The sequence below is a fragment of the Eumetopias jubatus genome, unplaced genomic scaffold, assembly GCF_037043125.1.
Source record: "Eumetopias jubatus isolate StellerSeaLion01/CBP00866 unplaced genomic scaffold, mEumJub1_p1.0 scaffold_8, whole genome shotgun sequence".
Lineage (NCBI taxonomy): Eukaryota > Metazoa > Chordata > Mammalia > Carnivora > Otariidae > Eumetopias > Eumetopias jubatus.
The window spans coordinates 116,918,361-116,940,983 of NW_028274814.1; the positions used below are offsets into that span (position 1 = coordinate 116,918,361).

The 22,623-nt window shown below is 39.6% G+C and overlaps 2 protein-coding genes across 6 annotated transcripts in view; one reads left to right on the forward strand and one right to left on the reverse strand.

The window, feature by feature from the left end:
• The window catches only part of FGD6 (FYVE, RhoGEF and PH domain containing 6), a 107,748-nt gene extending 87,512 nt beyond the window's left edge, over positions 1–20,236 (reverse strand). For both annotated transcript variants that reach the window (XM_028105386.2, XM_028105385.2), the window contains exons 1-2: positions 20,153–20,236; positions 12,438–14,838 (exon numbers count right to left, since the gene is read on the reverse strand). In XM_028105386.2, the coding sequence (XP_027961187.1) occupies positions 12,438–14,838; positions 20,153–20,168 (2,417 nt within the window). In that variant the 5' untranslated portion in view covers positions 20,169–20,236. The remainder of the gene's footprint in view (positions 1–12,437; positions 14,839–20,152) is intronic.
• Positions 20,237–20,717: 481 nt separating this feature from the next.
• VEZT (vezatin, adherens junctions transmembrane protein) overlaps positions 20,718–22,623 on the forward strand; it is a 57,765-nt gene continuing 55,859 nt past the window's right edge. For 2 of the 4 annotated variants that reach the window (XM_028105489.1, XM_028105490.1), the window contains exon 1: positions 20,718–20,822. In XM_028105489.1, coding sequence (XP_027961290.1) covers positions 20,787–20,822 — 36 coding nt within the window. In that variant the 5' untranslated portion in view covers positions 20,718–20,786. The remainder of the gene's footprint in view (positions 20,823–22,623) is intronic. The other 2 variants (XM_028105491.2, XM_028105492.2) reach the window with 1 other exon arrangement.

Genomic DNA, 22,623 nt, shown 5'->3' on the forward strand with positions numbered 1-22,623 from the left:
ACTGGAAGGGGGGATTTTCACAAAAGGTAACATCTGAGTTAGGTCAGGAAGGATGACATAATCCGTCTAGGGGGAAGGGTGTGTCAGTAGAACAAAGCTATGAAAGGGAACAGAGTGCTTAGTAATGTTGGTCAGTCTCATACAGGTGGGCAAACTCATGAGATTAGAAAGGCCAACTGGGGCCAGACTACAAAAAGTCTTATACACTAAGGTAAAGAGTTTGAATTTTATTCTCTAGGGAGTAAGGCACCAAATATGCTGAATTACAAGATAATTCTTTAAAAACCATAAACCAAAAATTCTCATTCGAAATGGGCCAAAGAAACAGAGATTTCACCTTAGAGGATATATAGATGGCAAATGTGCACATGAAAAGATATTTAACATCATCAGCCATCAAGGAAATGAAAAATGCATCACAATGGATGTCACTACACACCTATCAGGATGGCTAAAAAAAAGTAGCAAACACCAAGTGCTGAAGAGGATGTGGAGACACCGAACTATTTGTACACTGCTGGTGGGAAAGTAAAATGGTACAGCTACTCTGGAAAAGTTTGGCAGTACCTCCTAAAAATAAACATGCAATTACCACACAACCCATAACTGTACTTTTGGTATTTATTCCAGAGAAATGAAAACATGTTCACACAAAAACCTATATGTGAATGTTCATTATAGCTTTATTCTTAAGAGCCAAACGGCAGAAACGGCCCTTTACCTGGATGTCCTTTAACTGGAATATTACTCAGCAATAAATGGAAAGAACTACAGATACATGCAACAACTTGGATGAATCTCCAGGAATTATGCTGAATGAATTATGATTCCATTATATATAACATTTGTGAAATGACAAAATATTTGAAATGGATTGTTGGTTGCCGAGGTTTGGGGAATGAGATGGGTGGGAGGAGAGTGTGGTCATAAAGGGGTAACAAGGGGGATCTCTGCAATGATGGAATTGCTCAGCATCTTCACCGTGATGGTAGATACACAAACCAACGTGTGATAAAATTATATAGAACTAAAAACATATATACACACTGAGTACAAGTAAAATGAGGGAAATCTAGGTAAGATTAGCAGACTGTATCAATGTTAATATCCTCATTGTGCTATTTTACTATAGTTTTACAAAATGTTACCATGAGGAGAAACTAGCTAAAGGATACTAGTTTTTCTCTGTACTATTTCTTACAACTACAATGAATCCACAGTTATATCAGTAACAATTTCAACTTAAAAAATTAATAAACCAGATTGTAAATTCCTTATCAATAGGAACTGTCCTTAGTTTTTCTGACTTCTTGTCTGATTCCCCACCCTGCAATTCCCAAATGTTGAGACCAGTGTGAGAGAAGGGCATAATAAGAGGTAATTATTTGGTTTCTGGTTTATCCAAGGGGAATTAAGTTTACTAATTTCTATAAACGTAAAATCTATATTTTATCAAAATTCTCTATATAAATTGCTTAAAATAAAATCTAAAACAACTGTCTCTGAAGTAGTTCATTAGCTTACTAGGGAATAAAAACACTTGAAAATATCCCCGCGAGCAGTTTTAAAATTTCACTATGTTTACATGGGAACCAGACGCCTTTGAAATCAACTGTCATTAGGTAGGAGTCTTTGGGCATCAGAGTCATGGAAAACTGGCATATTAAGGCCATGGGATTTCAGCAGCCTCTTCTAACAAAAGCCTTCAGAGCAGTAGCACTCCACTAACCCCTTTCTATCCTGTTTTAGCATAAAACAATGTGAGATGCAGGAAACCAGTGATATATAGGGCAGTGTCAGCTCACGTCATGATCCCAGGGTCCTGGGATCAAGCCCCCACATCAGGCTCCCTGCTCAGTGGGCAGTCTGCTTTTCCGCCTCTCCCTCCCCCTGCTCATGCTTGCTTGCTTTCTCTCTCTCCCTCCCTCTCAAATAAATAAATCTTTTTTAAAAAATGCAAGCATACACTTACATGTTCTTTGATAATGAAACATCCTCACAATGATGTCCATTGTGTAGCTATTTCTGGATAGATTTTAATTTGGATTGAGAGAAAAAAAACTACAAATTCATTAGAAGTTGGAATTATAGGATATTTCAAATGAAATATAGTTTGAGTTCTTTCATATACATGTATCTATCTTTAATACCCAAGTAGAAGTCTTACCAGGCTTGCTTTAGAGAAGCTTGTAATCAGCCCTGTAATTATTTTATGAAGCAGGGTGTTAAAACCCCAGCAGGGTGTGCACAGAAGGAATTTAAATATGTTTTCTAGAATACGATTTTCAGCCTTTATTTGCTTAAAATAAAACTAGCCAAATTCAGTTGAGCCGAAGAAGGATGACTACAGATGCCAAATTAAAAAGTCACAAAGAGGCATCATGATCAGTGTCACCTTGGAGGTAGAATCTGCAAGCCTCTTGGTAGACTTGGTCAGTGATCCTGACCTATGTCAGCCGCCCCAGAAATGGTGCAAGCAGTGCTCATCTAAGAATTTCTCTCAACCTACAGCCCAAATGAATGTGCTTCCTTGCCCAGTTCCCAGATCTTGCCCCCTCATAATTCACAAGATTGCAGAAATCCTATTTCCTCTAATATTCAACTAGTGTATCACCTGCTTCTTTGGGGAAAAAAACCCTACCGTTCATTTAAATCTGTTTTTTCGTTAAGATAATAAGGCTAGGATGTTATCATAAAAGGTATTTCAGCCTTACAAAATTATTTACTTTGGGGATCCATAAATAGTAATTAACTATTAAACTACCGTGCTTTAGAGGTCAGAAAGTATTTGACAGGGAATGAAATGAAATCAAAAACAGTGATAACAGCTAAAAAGTAACTTTCATGTAAATCAGTGGGAAAATATGAGACATGCATGGTCCTTTCTGTGTCACTGATGTCCCCACGAAATGGGGCTAAATGACAGGAACCATTTTAACTTGCTTTGAATAGCAGCCACCACTAACTTGACTAAATGCAAATAAAACATCAATTTCCTAACCATAAAAACTTTCTAACCAATGAGTTTTTCTTGCATGAAAAATGGGGCCTCTGAAAATGCTCATTGATGTCTATACATATCACTGCAGATGTCCTTGGGTTTTCCTTCTAGACACTGAACAAATTGGGGCCAGAAATATTTTGTCCCCTGGGTAGAAGATTCACAGACCTCTACCAATATCAAACATAAAAAGAAACAAAAGTGCAAAACCAATGCCTTGCAGCACAGAACAATATGAACATGTTCTGATTTAAAATCAGTATGTCTCAGGATCAGAAAACTTGGTTCCATACTCAGTTTACCTACATATTAATTCTGTGCCCGTAGGCAAGTTCCTTAACCTCACTAAGTCTTAGTTTCCTCATCTGTAAAAGATAGTATCTGTCTTACAGGATAGCAGGGACTAAAATAAACACATGCAAGAGCTCCTAGCATGATGCCTGGCATAGCAGAAATACTGAGTAAACAGTAGCTATTACTATTTAGCACAGAGTCTGAGCTATGTGATGTTAACAGCATTTCTTATCTTTGGTATTATCTGGCTGATGAACTTTTGGTGAAGGCGGGGGAGAAACTGGATTGATGGGGAGTCAGATAATGAAGGGAAGAAAGTTTTGTTAACATATGTTAGTAGCACCAGATATTTGCTGGCTAAAAAGTTTCTGGTTAGTCTGAACCCTCACCTCCCTGAAATCACCTTAAATATAGGAGCCATGTAATCCTGTGTTCATATGCACATATAACCCTGTGTTCATATGCACATATACCCTCTGTTCATATGCACATATAACCCTGTGTTCATATGCACATATAACCCTGTGTTCATATGCACATAAGCTGTATGCTGCTGTCCTTCCTTTCCTGTCCATCTGTTATAACAGAAGAAAAAAAGGCAACGTCACAAGCAAACCTGAACCTTTTTGCAACAACTAAGATCACTTGAGTTTTCGAAATCTTGCTGACTTTCTCTGCAAAGGTTCCACAACAGCATTAGAAGGGGCAATGTGGTATTTTGAAGCAGCAGGTTGGAGCCTTGATTTTGCCATTTACCATCTCTGTGGTGTGGGGAAAGTCAACAAGTCTTGCTGGGCTTGGCTTCATCAGTGAACGAGGAGGCTGCACTGGATGATTTAAAATGACTCCATTAGTTCTAAAATTTAATGGTTTTATGACTACATCTGACCTAAAACAACCAAAAGGCATACCTAACTTTCCAAATTTCTCAAACTACCCAAAAGGCCCCGTTTAAGTTTCGTCACCCAAACTTGATACCAAATAAATCATATCTGGACTCAGTGAACAATCTCATTATTTATTCCTCCCTCCCCTGTCCCAAGTCCTTCCCACAACCTAACACAGCAGTAGTGAGGGACTGTGCTTTCCCCTCATGCTTCTAACAGTGGAATCATGCAAAGAAAATCTAAGTGAAACAGCTACTCATTTAAATGGAAATTTCTGCTGACCTGTGACTGTGGATACATCTAAAGACCAACAGAAAGGAAAAAAGTCACCAATTATCCCTTCTTATACATTTTACCAACTTTCCTGGACTTGAAATTACAATTGCCAAACAATTCAAATCAGAACTGCTTTCAGATGAAGAAAACAAAGAACAAGCTATTCTAATTTTTTTTTAAAGATTTTATTTATTTATTTGACAGAGAGAGACACAGTGAGAGAGGGAACACAAGCAGGGGGAGTGGGAGAGGGAGAAGCAGGCTTCCCGCCGAGCAGGGAGCCCGATGCAGGGCTTGGTCCCAGGACCCTGGGATCATGACCTGAGCCGAAGGCAAACGCTTAATGACTGAGCCACCCAGGCGCCCCTATTCTGAATTTTTTAAAAGCCAAATCTATTCTTTAATTCCTAATGTTACTAACATACACCAAAATATATCAACTGTCATAAATATGTTACCAAGAAACTGACTTCAAAAAAATATATGACCTAAGTAAAACAGAGTTTTCAATGGAATCCACAGGAGCTAAAGAATAAGCAGTTGCACCATTTCAAACAGAAAAAGGCTAAATGTGTTTGTTTTCCTTTTTATTTTTATCCAAACATTCAGGGGAAACTGACTTTCTTTGTTCAGTGTTTATTATTTCACCTTTCCTGAAGCAAAAACCAAAACACTTTGATAAATGGGAGAGTCTGGTAAACAGACCCTTGGATATTAGGGCTTAGAACCACTAATCCAGTTGCATTTTAGTTGTCCATTTTTCCTGAAGTCACTATCATCATGATTTGATTTCTTCTTGTATAACAGGTTATGATAACACCAAATACAACATTACTCCAGTTCACACTTATATAGGAACCAAAATGGATCTATGACACATGCAAACGAGGGCTGAGAAATCCGAAAGAAAACTGCAGAAGACAGCTGTTCTTCCTGGAAATACTACCATCACACTTTACTCCAATGATATAGTCTATTTGGTCAACTCAAGTTTTATTAACTCCAAATATAGATTATCTCTGCCTGATGTCAATACTAATACTTTTTTTTTTTCCCCTTCAGAGATCCACTAACACAATTACAAGACCCGGACTAATCCAAAATAGTTTTTCTATACCGCCCAGAAGAAACGAGGCAGTTCAGTTCTTAGAACTTTTTTTTTTTTTAAGATTTTATTTATTTATTTGACAGAGAGAGACATAGCGACAACAGGTACACAAGCCGGGGGAGTGGGAGAGGGAGAAGCAGGCTTCCTGCTGAGCAGGGAGCCCGATGAGGGGCTCGATCCCAGGACCCCAGGACCATGACCTGAGCCGAAGGCAGACGCTTAACGACTGAGCCACCCAGGCGCCCCTTGAACTTAACTTTTAAACTCAGTATTTAGGGGCGCCTGGGTGGCTCAGTTGGTTGAGCGACTGCCTTCGGCTCAGGTCATGATCCTGGAGTCCCGGGATCGAGTCCCACATCGGGCTCCCTGCTAGGCAGGGAGTCTGCTTCTCCCTCTGACACTCTTCCCTCTCGTGCTCTCTCTCTCATTCTCTCTCTCAAAAAATAAATAAAATCTTTAAAAAAAATTAAAAAAAAATAAAATAAATAAAATAAATAAACTCAGTATTTAATAAAGAGGTCAGTAAACACTTCTTTAGAGCTTTCCATAACTGTGTTACAACTGGAACCACTCTTTGAGTTGTAGCACATTTTGCTACACTTTGCTCCCAATATAGTTACAAAAAATATTAAAATTAATAGGCTCATACAAATATGTCTACTTTTTTTAATAAAGGGCTTTCCCTAAACACCAAAATTAATCTATGCAATTCCAGGAAAAGATGATGCATTTAAAAGAAATGTCTGGAAGAACACAGAAAGCTTACAAAAGTAATATACAAAGCACAGGCATTACTTACAAATGCCTGAAATATGAACATACTCATCCCCCTACATAAGAACATGAGCCCGGATCTGGAATTCCCCTGAACCACCTGGAGGGATAGTGAGCCAAAGTTTACCTTCTCCTCCTCTTCATCCCGTTCCTTCCCCCTTAATATTTTCCCCAGCGTACTACCCTCTACCTTTTTGAATATACCAGCATTTAAAAGTTTTAAAAACTTTATTTTATTGCTCTGTTTTAGTATTGTCATAGTCTCATTTGCTATTAATTCCCAATGCATTTTTTTTCATATATTAGAAGCTAAATAAGTTCTTGTGTGCTGGCTAGGAACCCAAGACGTACTCACAATTATTTCTACTGCAAAAATGCATTGAGTTCCAAACATCCTATTAATAGGCTTAATCTATTTACAGATTGATGGATTATCGGATTATCTTTTACCTATCAGGTCCTTACAGGAATTAAAAATGCTTAGGAAAAGAATGAGGGGCCTCCTTGTCCCTTCCCCACGTGCCCTTTCCCAAAAGGTTCACACTGAGAACATTTTTCCAGGAAATAGGTCAGAAGCTCATTTTGCAAAGCAATTTCTGTCCCATTGATATAATTGATTGTAATTTTAAAAAAGCAAAATCATGATATGCTGGGCTAAATTATAAAATTTTTAGACTTTTACGATTCAAAAAGTTAATAAAATTACAGCAATGGAAAACCAACCAATTATCCCTAAAAATAATGCCACCTCCCCCCCCTACAAATGTGCAGATATCAGCTATCTCAAAACAATGTATTTTTATGAAGACAGGATGTGTGTGTATGTGTGTGCATGTACCCACAATCACAAAGTAGGATATTTGTTCTTCTACCTCTTGACTAAAAATATACTTCTAAAAGTATAAAGTGACATTCTACCACATAAAATATATATATTTGATAAAATATCACTTATCTGTTTTGGCAGGAAATGAGACTGAAGTGATAGAGCTGCAGTTTCACTAATTGCTAATAATTAGTTTGAAAGGAAAAAAGGAAAAGCCTTATTGCCAAGAAGTAAAATCCAATGTGTCTAGCTGCAGTTCCAAATGTAGGATAAGTATGTAAACAAACAGATTTGCCAAAATTGTGTGTTATGATTCCAACACAAGAAAGATAAAGAGCCATGCAAATTTTTTATATTTCCTGAGCTGATGCTGAAAATAACTCAGAGGAAAGGGCTTCTTTTGAGATACAAGAGTCCTAACCTTCACCCTCTAACCGTACATAATATCTTATCAGTGCTATGACAAGATGGAGATGTTTATTAGGGCTATTACTTTATACTTTAATCATTACATTAAGATCCAACAAGAGCACCAGATGGTACAAGCAACCCAAGAGAGAATCTTCTAGACAGGGTCTGAGGATTTGTTAACACAAAAGCCATTGCAGGATTTTAGAGGATTTGTTATTTGGGAGCTTGTTGAGCCCAGTTTTGTGTTTAAAATGGGGAGAAAACAAACAAAAACTTAATACTTTCCTTCATCAGAAATAAGGATCTACTGATTAATTAAGAAGAAATTATTTTGAACTTCACTTTACTTTGAATCCTGGTACTTGAGGAAAACCTGAAGATAAATCCAAACATGTCAAGTGACGGGGACTTCTGGGCAAAGGTTCAGGCAGCAGCCGTCCACACTGGCTGATTCCATTTCCTCTCTTTGAAATGCTCAGTCTGCAATCCAGCTTCTTCCCCCAGAGCACCAATGACACTCCTCTTATCAAGGTTAGAAAATGACCTCCTAAATGCCAAACTCAATCATGTCCGTTTTATAAGCCTTGGGTCAAGTGTTACAAATCTGTGAGGTCATCTTTAATATCTTACTTGGGGTATAACTCAGACAAAGCTTGGATCAACAAAACCATGTTGCCCTATAATTGCCGTCTCTCTGGACAGAAACTCCTGGGAGTAAGCAACTCCCTTTTACCTTTGAAGGCACAGGGCTTTACACATGGTCAAGACTGTGGAATAAATAATCTGAGGGCTTGCCAAGCTACCCAGGAAAACCCAATAATCATTCATTTTCTTTGAAGCGCTTATAGTAACAACAAAAACAGAGGAAAAACCTAGAAAGGTTCCAAGGAAAGTTCTTGGTTAGAGAATTAAGAAATCTGCTACAATTTCAAGAGGATTTGCACACTATTTGCACATATTTGCACACTATTATTTTGCTAATTTGTCTATAACTCTTTAATATTAAAGGCCCAAATTTACTAACTTCCCTACAAAAATCAAACGTCTAAAATACCAATAAATGAGCACTCGTTAACCTGCGTGCCAGTGAAAGAGTTGTCAGCTAGGTATTTTAGGATAAATATGTTTGAAACATTACAGCAAAGAGAGCTTATAACTATACCCAAAAGGCACCAGAACACTTGAGTTTCTCACAATCTTGCTTGCAACAAAACTGCTTTTGAGAACAGAGCAGTAAGCAAATGGCATCCTATCCGGGGACATGTAAAGCAACTGTTTCTATGGCCAGAGGAATTCCCTTCACCCTCGTTTACCTTCAGATTTGGCTATTCACCTTTTCCTGCTGGAGGGCTTCCCAGAGCCACTCCTAACCCAAATTCAACTCCCTGCCTCTGGTTTCTCCTACTCACGCTTTAAAAAAAAAAAAAAAAAAAAAAAATTATTTATTTATTTGACACAGAGACACAGCCAGAGAGGGAACACAAGCAGGGGGAGCGGGGGAGGGAGAAGCAGGCTCCCCACAGAGCAGGGAGCTGCGGGGCTCGATCCCAGGACCCTGGGATCATGACCTCAGCCGAAGGCAGATGCCCAATGACTGAGTCACCCAGGCGCCCCTCTCCTACTCACTCTTGCCTGAGGTCAGAAACTCAATTAGCAGAATCGCCCAGAGGAGAATGGGGACGGAAAGAGAGGAGGGATAGGAACAGTGAGGAGAAAGAAGGGAAAGAAAATCCACTGCACACTAAATCCCAACCACCCAGCCCTTCCCTTCTCCTTATCACTCCCAATGCCTTGCAGTCTTTCTCAAAGCAAACCCAGCCCCCAATTTCCTCATTCTTCTTTAGTCACCTCACCCTTTCCACAAACACTTCTCAGACCCAGGGGATTTGCTCCTCAGACACGGTGGTGCTCAACCCCACCCGGGCTCGTCAAAGCTCCTGCCCCAGCACAAATAAGCACTGGGAGGAACAATTCACCTAGGAAAGGGGAAGGGAAAGTTTGAGTACAGAAGTGGCTAATATAACGTGGGTGCTAACCTGAATCCTCTACCAACATTTCCAAAACTCTTTCTTTGGGCAATATACTCTAAGCTCCAAATTATCACGAACTTTTAGAACACAATCCGATTTGTAACCTGGGGACTGCATACAATTATTTCCTGATAAATTACAAACATGTTATGAATTAGTAAATATTAAGCTGTTGGATTCAAGAAACATCTGTACTCTAGAGAAGGTGACAATAGGAGCCATCCCAGGCTTGGCAAGGTCTGTTTACTAATCCAGAATCTGTTGGTTATATATGTGAACTCTGCAAAACTAGTCTCTGTGAACCAGTCCCCTGTGAACATCCAGAATCTCTTCCCTGAGGATTGAGAAACTGTTAAGACACTTTTTTATTCACTCCAGCAGATGAATCTTAAATAGGGTTCATTTATGGTTTCTTTTTTTTTAATCATTTTAGACCTCTATTGTGTTGGATTTTAAATTACTCCAAGGCAGAGGTCTATATATTTTCAACAGCCAGACTGCCAAACAGGATTTCCATTTGGGTCTACTCGGCTCACCTGAAATATAGGTCCCACTTCTCATTTACCTTGTTTTAGGGTGTCCAGGTGTCCTCCTCATGAAGGCTTGGATTTTGCTCTGTCTATTCAATGTTTTACAAAAGGTACAACCAACCTCCCAGGAAACGCTGTTAGTCTGACCCTATGACCGAAGGCTTTTGATTCAGCTGGCACATTTCAAGACTCTCAAGCCTGGCTCCCTGCTCCAGGCCTAAACAAAAATCTCCGTGGAAAGCTAATTCAAAAGCAGAGCTCACTCACTCTACCAGGCTGCCCTACTTGACAGCCTGTAACCTGTCCAAAGCCGCCCTCGGTTTCCTGTGGCCTTGAGAAAGAACCCTCCTTAAGAATGCCATCCAGCTGCACTGGCCGGCTGTGTACATTAACCTCTTCCAACCTGGTTTCCCATTACCCCCAGAGCAGCAGTGCCCTCAATGCATAAGAAACATATCAGAAAAAGAACAAGTTCCAGACATTTACAGCTGGTGTTAGCAATAATGACAAATTCTTGGGATTTAAGCCTGAGGGCCAATGGGACCGCCAAACCTCCAATTTCAAGAAAAACACTTCATCTTAGCTAAGGATAGCCGTATTATCATAAAGAAGCCAAATTAATTCCTCTTTCACCCAGATACACACAGACGCATACACACACACATAATATTCAAAATCATATTAAAAGCGGGGGCAATACCAACAAAACTGTTACATGGAGAGAAGAATGAGCATGAGAATACATAAATTTTTTTTAAGTTGGATACTTAATTTCAAGTCTCTGTCAAAATATTTATGCCAAGGAAAAGGCTTCTGCCTAGATACTAATGTTCAGAGTAGACAGTTGTAAGCAGAATGAAGTCAGCTAGAGAAAAGTCAGGCAAGGAAGCTAAGTCTTTTATCGCTCAAAGGAGGAAGGGCACAGATATGAGTAAAGAAACATGCTAGGAGAGCATCTGAAAGCTAAAAGAAATTAGAACAATTTTACTTGGTACGCTAAGATTTTGCTTGACATTCTTATTTATTCAATTCACCTGATAATCCTCTGAGCCCCTACTATGTCACCATAGATGTTACTATTTCTACAAAAGCCCCACCGTAAGACCTGAGTACTCAAAGGCTTGAGGTTAGTGACCTAAGAACATGAAGACTTCAAAAAGGGCCTGTGTGCTTTATGTTATACACAAAACACTTTAAATGCATTGCGAAGGCCCTCTTTGTGACTACAGAGCGAGAACAAAGCTCCTGCAGTGGTTGTTTAGCTCTTTTTCATTCATTCTCTCACCCAATCAACATCTACTCATCCCTCCAAACCCCCTGTTTGGCCTCATAAGGGATAAAAGATATGACTCAAACTCGTCATGGGGCTTAAAAGTGAATACAGAGTATCAGACATACCAATAAACAACTATACCATAAGACGGAGATAAAGACTGTAAGGCTTCCACAGCAAAATGGGGAGATCAGGATAGGAAATCAACACTTCCTACTAGGTCTGTAAAAGCTTCATGAAGTCAATGGTTGCTGAGCCGGACCATCAAGGATGGTCAAGGTTTCAGTAAGATGGATGGAGGAGGGATACCAGAGGTAGTAGATACATATAAAAAGTGAGAAAGAAAAGATAGTAGCTTTCCATTTCCCGTATTTTTTCCTATGTCCATATGAAGCCAGCAATTAAGTCTTCAACAAGCAAAATAATCCTCAGAGTATGAAATTTTGTAAATTTAGAGGTTTTAACTGACAAGGGCATCATAGGCAAATGCATGGATTTCAAACTCCACAGATTCCTCTTTCTTTTCTTTTTTTTAAGTAGGTTCCACACCCAGCATAGTGCCCAGTGTGGGGTTCAAACTCATGACCCTGAGATCAAGACCTGAGCTCATATCAAGAGTTGGACACTCAACCAACTGAGCCACCCAGGCGCTCCTTAACTTCACACATTTCTTACACCTAACAAATAAACCTGACCAATTTTCTCCCCTAGATTCCTGCTATGACTTATAAGTTGGTTCCTTGGAGGGCCTGCAACCTTGCTGTGCTAGGTCTCCTTTATATTACCTACACTACCACTGGTTCAAATTCTTTGAATCAGCTACTAAAATAAGTCAACCACTTCAAGGCTGCATTGAAAATACCCATACTGACTATATGATAAAAGAACACTGCAGTTTGGAATAATTTAATATATGCTTAACTAAACCACGCTCTCACCAAGTGATTTCCCATCTCACAGGGTTCTTGAAGGTTAATTTCAGTGATCCATGCAAAAGCACAGTGTCCGTCTGGCACCTAAGTGTTACCTGGAATGCTGATGTCTGGGTCCAAGTTGCACCTGGCCATCTGGAGCTTCATATGGCTCTTCTACCTCATACACATTTGCATCGGTGTCCTCCACGCTTCTGGAACTCTGCCATTCTAACTCGGGAGTTTTCCCTATGGCCATTATAAATGGCAAGTTCTCATACTCTGGTATTTCCTCATAATGGCGTACATTTTCATACTCTGGTGCACAGCCACTTGTAATAGATTTGCAAGACGCCTGAGATGAGGTGTCCCTGGAGAGCATTTGATCATCCAAAGACTCAGCTCTTGGTCCATTAGCTGCACTGGTCTGACCCCGAGACTTCTTCCTCTTCTTTTGGGATTCTAGGCTGTAGTTATCTGCAGAATATGCCTTGATGGGTTTACTTGTCTTTTCTTCTACCAACATGCCATGCCAATCACTTTCAATTCCTTTCCTCTCCCCACCTGAGAGGCTGCCTGCGGTTGTGTCTCCAAGCTGGCTATTCTTGGACCAAAATTTCTGGAAGTCACTCTTCATGAAACAGATGGACAGTTTCATGTTGAGCAACTTCTTTAAAGAGTTTTTCTTTTGAGTGTCTTTGCAAGGCTTAGTGCACCTTTCCGCATCCATGGCAGATAACGATTTTGCTCTAGGCTTAGTTATGGCAGTTGAAAGCTCACTATTTGATGATATAGTGACAGACTTTAAGGATTCCGGGTTCCCTGAAAAGGGTAAAATAGGATGAGGTAACTTCCACACTGGCTTTTCTGAGGCCCGTTTAGGCATATCAAAGGAGGACGATATACTGAGGTTTTGGGCGCACAAATGCCGAAGGTGATTTCTTTCTAGACCCTTCTCTGAATTATTGTCCTCATTTGAGGGATAAGAACTTTTTTCCACAAGCTCCTCTGAGGCAGCCTTTTTAAGCACTCCTGCAGCAGGCAAGCTGTGTCTTTGAGGTTTTTTCGGGACAATCCTTGAGGAACTTTCACCTTTTATTGTAGATTCCTTTTGCATTTGAGGGGCAGACACTCCCAGGTTACAGGTGGTAGGCAAATGTTCATTGCAGGTTAATTTGAGCTGCTTAGGCAGGCTCATAGATAAAGTACTACATCTTATAAAACTGGTCCCTTTGTCCACAGCAAGTGCCATACTAGAACCATCTACTGTCTTGCTGTCAGAACTTAAATTAGAATCTGTTTCCATTTTTTCAAAGGAAGATGTTTCATGACACATAGCTTTCTGTGGATTGACTAAATTTTGTCGGTCACCATTGGAGTCCACCTTCAATTCACTTTTATTTCCTGGCTTCACTTTGTCCACCTGTTCCTGGTTACACAAAACATTCTGATGAAGAACACTGATTTTATTGTTTTTCAAACCAGCTTCTAAAAGACAAGAAGAGTTACTGTCTAAATTCTCTGGTTTTTCAGTACTTTCACTAGGAACATCGATATACTTTTGACGTAACAGACGAGCAGCCCGTGTCTTTCTGGGCTTGGGGGTTGGAAATTTTGGGGAATATGGTACTAAGTGAATTTCTAAGGGACCAAGGTCTTTGACTTCTGATTTCTTATTAATGCCATCTGAAGACAGAAAAGTACTCCTTTTACCATTTTCCAGAGCTTCTTGTTCAGATGAATGAAAGCAAGTATCGCTTTTTTCACTGCTATGCTGGTAAGTTTCATCACTAGGAAGCTGTAGGTGGCAGTGGTGATGATCAGGAACTTTTTCAAAGCTGGACGGCGAAGGTGACAAATCTGCAAACTCAATTCTGAATTGTCTGTTGGAATTACAGCCATCATTAATTTCTGAGTTGTCTGTGGATCTGTGCTTCTGTAGGGAAATAAAAGGTAATGTTCGTTGTGTTAAAACATCTTTAAGCTTCTCTTCTAGGATGTTTGCCTTTAAAACTACTCCACTCTGGCTCTTGACATTTTCAACATTACAATCACCTTTACTCCTTGTTTTTATAGCTGAAGAGAACTCATCAATTTTACTATTTTCTAAATTTTCATGCATTTCCAGGGGCTCTAAGATAAGTTGCTTTACACACAAATTCTCTCTATTCCCAAGTTTATGGATACAATGAGAACTGCATGAACACATTGGTAAAATATAATCATTGCTCTGATGCCCTACATTTTTACAATTAGAGTTGTCAGCATTTTCAGGTAATTCCTGTTTGTGCTCTTCCAGGTTCACAATGATTTTCCTCGATGGTGACTGCCCGATGTCTCTAACAGGTGAGCCCTTCAGAACTTTTGGTTTCGGGGCTATTGCTGGTTTGGTTTTCTTTGTTGACTGTGGAACACTAGAGATCACAATATCGGGTTTAGGTGCAATAGGAGGTGGAGCTGGCTTATTATTTGCTACCACAAACTTTGGCTTGGGGGCCACTGGTGGCTTCTTAGTCTCTAGAAAGGAAAAAATAATAATTTGATGACAAAACAAAACAAAAAACTCCAAAGCAAAAGATGATAAATAAGTAAATTTGATAACATTTTTACTTTTTTTGATAATACGGCGAACTTGCATTTTACTAGGTAGATTATGTTACATTAAAGAGTCAACATTACTATTGAAAATTCCTTAAACTGCCATTCAATTCCAATATACAAAGCTCTGGGTAGAGTGTAGATTTCTTAGCAAGTCCAATACAGTTTGCCTTCTAGCTCTGGAACAGAATTACTTTATCTTCAGTAGACACTAAATGAAATCATTGGTATAGGAGAAGAAAGCACTTCAGTTCATCTGCTGAGTGCTAAGTGAGTGAATTTGCCTCAGTTATATAGAAATGAAACCCTTAAGCTTACGTATCAATAAGTAGTAGTATTCTTCCACCCCAGGGATATACCATAGAGTTGTATAAGTGCCTTTTCTCAAGAATCTACCTCACTAGAACAGCAAAGCAATCTTAAAAAGGAATACAGAAACCAGAAATTTTCTAAACTTAAAAACAAAACTAGGTCTTCTGTATTATTTGATTAATTATAAAGTTGGTACTTCTCCATATGGATACTGTCATTGGGAATTTTCATTATAAACCTTCACAGAGCTTTATTTTTTAAGTCATGTGTATAGGTTCTACGCCATGTCTAATCAATCAGTTTCTGGGCATACAGACAAGTGTATTTCTTTTAAGTTCCACAGGTGAATATACTGTGTTCCCTTTATTAATAACCACTATTCTAGAGCCTTTAAAAGATGACCACAATTTCTATTGTAGCAATCCTTCCTCAACATTATATAAAAAGCACTTAATAAACACCTATTTTTTTTAAATAAACACCTATTATACTATGCTAGATTTGTACAGATCTGGTCCTAGCCTAAAGGTACCTAGTAAAAACCTCACACAAAAGATGAAGATATAAGGGGCCCAAACATCTGTTTTTTGTTTGTTTGTTTGTTTTGTTCTTTTAAGTTTTTCTACCTATACTATCACATCACCCAGTCACATTTCCCCAAGGAGACCTGAAGTAAAAATACCTTATCTTATACTTCTTACACTTCATGTTTGTTCCTCCAACAGGATCTAATGCTTAATAAAAATTTACTGAAAAAAAAAAAAACCCACAAATTTTTCAAAATATATGTTAGACATTAAGTACTTGAATACACAGAGGCTTTGATACTTCATTTAGTGATTTTTTTTTTCAACAAAGGAAATTAGTCACAACAGTTAGGAAGATATTATATGAAGGGGGGAGGGGGAGGGAGAGAGAGAGAGAGAGAGAATAGGCAGTTCTATTTCCTTTCACCAACCATTTTCCCAAACCAAGGTCACATGATAACACATGCTTTCTCATTCAATTCCTGGGTGTAATGTCCTGATAAAGAAGATGATAAAATATTTCCAAAATAATTTAATACAAATTCCCAAAGCTATACAATTGCAGTTAGCTATTCAATAGCATGTGATTTTTGTTTAAGTAGAAAAAATTGTAAAACCATTCAAAGCCTAATGATAAACTTTGCTATAATAGTCTATTAAATTAAACTATTGACCTATTAAGTCTTAAGATAAAAGTATGAATGCCCAGAGCCTCTTCCAAACCTCCCACCCTATCCCAGGTAATGAAACATGACAAACTGTCATGTTGATTTCTGTAACCATTCTTAAAACATCCTACCTCTGGGATTTTTAAAGGAATTAAAAAAAAAAGTCAGTTTTGCAAGATGGAAAGAGTTCCGGAGATTGGTTGCACAGCAACTTGAACTACACACTTAAAAACGGTAAAGATGGTAAATTTATGTGTATTTTCCACAACTAAAAAAAACCCCAAAACAAAAACCGAGTCTCATCAAATTAATCTTTTACTTTCTCAATCTTATTGCCTTGTCAAAAGCCATTTAACCAATCAATTTTTGCTTTTTAGTAAAATTGTTTTTTAATCTTTGGTACCAGTTTTACTCTTTTCTTTAAATGTGCTTTATACGAGTCCTCTTCCAAGAGCCATAAATCCCTGCTCTCTCTTAGTGTTGTAGAAATTCAAGTAACTATGTATGAGCTGTGGTTGATTCCCAACAAATATAGCATAGCATTATGTACCTAACGTTCTCAAGGCATACTCATTTAATTAAGTAAATAACTGTGAACTTTAGCTTGCTCCTCTTAGTGAAACCGTGCATTGGAGGAAGCAGACAACATTAACTCAGAGATCTGGTTGCCTCAGTTTCCTTACTTGTAGATGAGGGAGTTGAACAGATCTCTAAAGCCTATATGATTCTGAGATTATAACCTCTGGGATCCTTGCTTCAGGAGAATCCTTATATTCTCTAGTCCCTTTTCCCCACGTGATTTTTCTTCAGTATAATTTTGTCAGTCTTCATACTAAAAGGCAAGCTCCAGGAGAGGAGGCATTTTAACACACTGCCCTATTCCCAATGCTCAAAATAGGGCCTGGGAATAGTCAGAGCTGCTACATATACCTACTCTTTAATACGCCTCAGTAACAGGAAATTTCTTTAAAAAAAAAAAATCAGTATCCATTTAAATGTAGAATATTTTGAAAAGTTAGCAGGAATCAACTTCAATAGGATTATTGAATAAATTTTTAATTATTAATAAGAGCAAGTGTTTTAAGTCACTGGTATAGCAATATCCAAAATCCTTCAGTAGTAGTAGTAGTAGTAGTAGTAATATTTAGTGGCTCTATTTTGAAAGAAACAGAACTAAAAAAATAACAAGCCATTATATTACAGCCTGCTCCTATGGCACTCTTGAAGTAAGTGCATGATGTTTAGAAATGCCCCCAGCACCTTTGGATTTTAAAACTGTATCAACATTTAGACCCAAAAGCTGTAGAGCAAAGCAGCAAATCTTTTATTTACACAGCTGTTTGGCTCCAGGGAAAAATAAGGTAAGAAAGTAAAGCACTGGTACCATTTTACTATTACAAACATACTCGTCATGTGTTACACACAGATGGCGGTAGTCCGTGTGCACACTTTCTTAGCTATTGGACCAGCCAAAAGGCAAAGCACAGGCATTAATGACGCTGTATGTGTTTTAAAGGATACAAAATATACACCGATAAATATCTCCCCTTTTTCATATAGTGACTAGAATAATTCTAATATCTCTATTATGGGCCTACTCATTCACAGATGCAGAAAAACCAAGGAAGCTCTCCTTCAGGATACATATAACTCAGGATGTTTACAACATTTATCTTATTTTTTAATTTTTTTAACATTTATCTTATTTTAAAATTAAGCCAACCATCCCAAATTACCACAGGTTAGAGTCAATATAAACAAACATCCCCTCCCTCAATTGTAAATAATATTCCTAAAGCTTTAAAGAATTTGATTATACCAAAAAAGTATCATAAAGAGATTGTAAGAATGATGAGCACATAATTTTATGAGAATGAAATAGAAGTAAAACCCCAGTTTTCTTCCATATTCTCCATTTAGACATGAGAAAGAATTATAAAAAATCTTAACAGATGGGTGAACAAAAAGGTAGTTAATGCTTCTCAGCAAGCCAGGCTAAAAACCAACTAACTCAGCTAAACACAGGAAGTGTTCCTCTTTTAAACACCACAAAAATGTCTGTGGATTTCTTTAATTGTAAAGTTGATAAAATATAAAAATAGCTTGCATTATTCTAGGGTAATTCAAATGAAAGCATCATAAACTTCCAGACTGAACCCCCGATCAGATTTACACATCTAAATGTCAACTTAAGTGCTTCTGTACCTGTTCATTATTAACTGGTAGGACTAGAATTGAAAGTGATACATTTAAGGAATGCATACTTTAAATGTGTTTGACACTCCAAAGGAAGGGAGAGCTAAAATGGCTGGAAAGATTTTTAAATATCCAACCACTTTAAATTTAAATTAACTGGATTGGGTCAGTAATAAAGAAAATTGAAAGGCGAGGCACCGAAATTTAAGATGAAAATAGTTCACCTCAAGTAAGTAGAAAGTCTCTCCTTAGTAAGGAAAAGAGAGTTTATAAATAACTTCCACAGTATATGATAACATATCTCCTATACATACATATAACATTAAAAAGGAAAGATCCACAACATCTTCAGGAATATTTCACTCCTTGCTTTCTTATTCCTGTTGGCTAACTTCTTGCCTTGTTAGTTGTAATCTGATTACATCTAGCAATGCAACACTCCAATATATGTTTTAGAAATAATACAAATCAGAACATTTATTAGAGTGCTGTTTGACAGTTTCAACTTGCAGGAATTTAAAACAAATGCCAAGAAAAGCAAAGAAAATTTAATTGTGCTTAAGTGCTGATTCTAGAAGTAACTTTGAGGGGAAGCCTTACACTATTTTACTACGAAATTTCTAATGAAAGTGTATTTCTTTCAACATGGGCAAAAACATATAGAAAAAAACCCGCAATACTTAATATATTATTAAGTTCTGGTTTAAAAATTAACCTAAGGTCTTAAAAAGTGATTTTAATCGTAATTAGCAATTACTTTACTAATTATTTTTGGAAAATAAGAACTGTTCCTTAAGACTGTTTAGAAATACAACGTCGAGAATTGCTCAAAACCACACAAAGGTAAATTACAGGCTTTGTCATTTGGATGAAGAGAAAGGACTATGGAAGGCAGACAGAAAATAAGGCTTCGTTTACACTAACCAGGTACAAACAGAAAAAAATCCATAAAAACTGGGTGAAGATGAGCAAAAAATTGCCATCGACAATTCTACTCCTCTGCTTCTCAGGTAACAGAGGAAAAACCACCAGGACAGGAGTCACAAAGTCTAAAGTTCTCCATCTAACAAGAGTCAGGGTTTCCAGTAGATACTAGGTTCAAAGTGACTTAGCGTAGTGGCTGAGTTCAACAGTCCGGGAACACTGCCCTTTCCTAGAATAACAGATTTCTTAACATGGAAATCTAAGCTACTTTCACACGCAAAGGCAAAGTCCCCCAAACTTTAGGAGGGACGAGCAAATGTTTCTCCCTCTTCGCATTTCGTGATTCACCTGGCGCAAAGAGCTCCCAACACGGGTCTCCGTGTAAAGGGAGGTCCCAAGAGATACACGATTTCCAACCAGTCCCTCTCGGCAGGAAGGGACGAGAAAATCCGGCAGCACACGCTGTCTGCTCCGCACTTGCACAGCCCTCGGGAAAGGTAGGCGGAACACCGTTAACCCACCCGTGAGGAGAAAGTTGCTCCAGAGCCCGAGAGTAGCAGCGCTCCCTACAAACTTTCCAGCGGCAGCGCGAGCGCCGTCACTTACCGGCGGCAGAAGTCATGATTCCCCGTGCAGCTCGCTTCGCTTCCCTGCTCGCCCCCCTCAATCCATGCTCCTCTTACAGTCCATTGTTTCAAGAGTTTGAGCAGAAGAGAAAAGCCTCTGCAGCGCCCGCATTCCGTCCCGCTGCCCAGCGGCGCAACCCGAGCGCCGCACAAAGGACGCTGCCGGCTCCAGGGACCCGGCGGCGCACCCGAGAGCGAGCCGCAGGCGGCGGGCGGGCGGGCACGAGCGCCACCCAGCCGAGCTCCCGGAGGACGGCCAGGAGCGGGCACGAGCAGAGCTCACGGCGGCTCGGGCGCGTGCTCCTCCCCAGCTCCAAAAAAAAAAAAAATCAGGGCTTCAGGCGCCCCTGCTAGTCGCGGCCGTAAAAGGCGGACAAAAGCTCCAGCCTCCTCCAATCAGTGGGCTCGAGCTTCCTCCCGCTCCTGCCCCTCCCGCCCACACGCTCTTGCTTTGTTCCAATCAGTGGTCCTGCAAAGGAGGCGTGGGCTGCGAGGCAATCTGGGAATTGTAGTTTTCTGGACAGAAGCGACGGTCCGTAGCAGACGCCGAGGTGCCGCCTGTTCTCCCGCCTTCATTTCCCATCGTGCTGAGGCGGGTGGCATGGCGGAGAAGGATGACACCGGAGTTTGACGAAGAGGTGGTTTTTGAGGTAAGGGGAAAATGGCGGTGGGTGTGGGTTGCCTTTGTTTGAGAAGGACAAGGGGGAAGGCGAAGGGCCGATCCCGGCAGAATGGATCGGGTGACGCTCCTGCCCGCCTCGGTCACCGAATCTCGACAATTTCTGGGCCTAGTGTTGGTCGCAGCCTGACAGGTGTAGCCCCAGGCACCCTTGCCGCGGCAATCTCTGCCTCAGGCCCGCCCAGAATTCCCAGCTGGGGCCCCGTTGCTAGGCCGGTGGACCAGAGCCCTGCCTGTTCCTTCCCGGGAGATGGATATGCTGCGGGGGTACTGCACCCGGGTGGGGCGGGGCCCAATCGTGCATTTTGGATACTCCTCTATACAACTTAGCCTCCCCTTTTTTCGTGCTCGATTTTTTGGGTCAGTATCCAGAAATGCCTCAGGTCACCATTCACGGTCGAGACGTGGTCCTCGTAATGAAGGCAGCAGGTGCCAGTTTTCTAACACGTTTTAAAATCTGTGTGCGCGACCTACTGAGTGATTAGGACCGAGGCATCTCAACATCTAGGCTCAATTCTTTTGTCCTTTGCTGTTGCTCTAGGTGTAGCCAGTCCTTCTGACTCGAGGCTCTGGGTGTGAGTGCTTTTGTGTGGGACTATTTTAAGACGTTTTCTGCCATCTTGAATGAAAAAACAAAACAAAAGCAGGCGAGTGTTTTTGTTGCCATTTATCTATCAGATGCAGGCGAAAGCTCATACGCAGCGTAGATATATTGCATATATGTATGCTTTATGTTTACTCATCCAACCGGATTTTAGGAAAAAGAAATGGCCCATTCCATACACTGGGAAAGCTAACCATTAAACAGTACAGAATGATGTGTTGAAATACGTATTAACTGTTATTGGAGGATTGATGTGGAAACGGCAGTCTGTTCTTGTGGCCTCAGAGAAGCTACACCCAGTAAATGATATCGGAGGTAAATCGAACTATGAATCGGATTAGAACGAAAGGAAAAAATGCATTCCCGGGAAAGAGAACTGAGCATGCCAAGGTTAGGAGGTGTGAAAGTACCTGGTGTGGATTTTTTCAGGGGCATGAGTGTGGAGGGTCGCTGTATAAAGTGGTTTGATGTGGCTAGAATGTAGAAGTAGTGCAAGATAAGGTCATTTTACCAAAATGAAGAGTCTGGATTCCAAGAGCTCATTTGGGAAGACAAGTGTCTGAATTTTGGAAATAAGAGAAGAAATATTGGACTGATGGCTTGGACAGGTAATTCTTAGAATTAAAGGTAAAATCAAGGAAACAGAGATTGAATGTGGGAGCTGAAGGAGACAAAAATCTAGGTTGCTCAGATGTGTAGGGTAAGGAAACCTGGGCGGTTGTTATTATTTTTTTTTACCCTATTATTTTCTTAGATTTCTGAATATAATAGTAATGCATGCTCAAAAATCATTTCATTGTAGAAAACAAGCCATAAAATTAAAATCATCCTTTATCTTACCACCCAATGATGGCTGCTATTAACATTATAGTATTATGTGTTCTTACAGACTTTTTTTAAGCAAGTGTATGTTTAGCGTGTGATATTTTTTAAACCAAAACGTATCATACCACATAGAATTTTGTATGTAGTTTTCATTTAAATTTATCATGAGTCTTTAAGGCAGACACTTAACAACTGAGCCACCCAGGCGTCCCTATTCTTTCTTTTTTATGTATAATTTTAAAAGTCCACTGTTAGTTTTAAAAAATCAGATGCCAGTTAAAAGATCTGTATGCTAGGTCGCCTGGGTGGCTCAGTTGTTAAGCGTCTGCCTTCGCGTCACGGT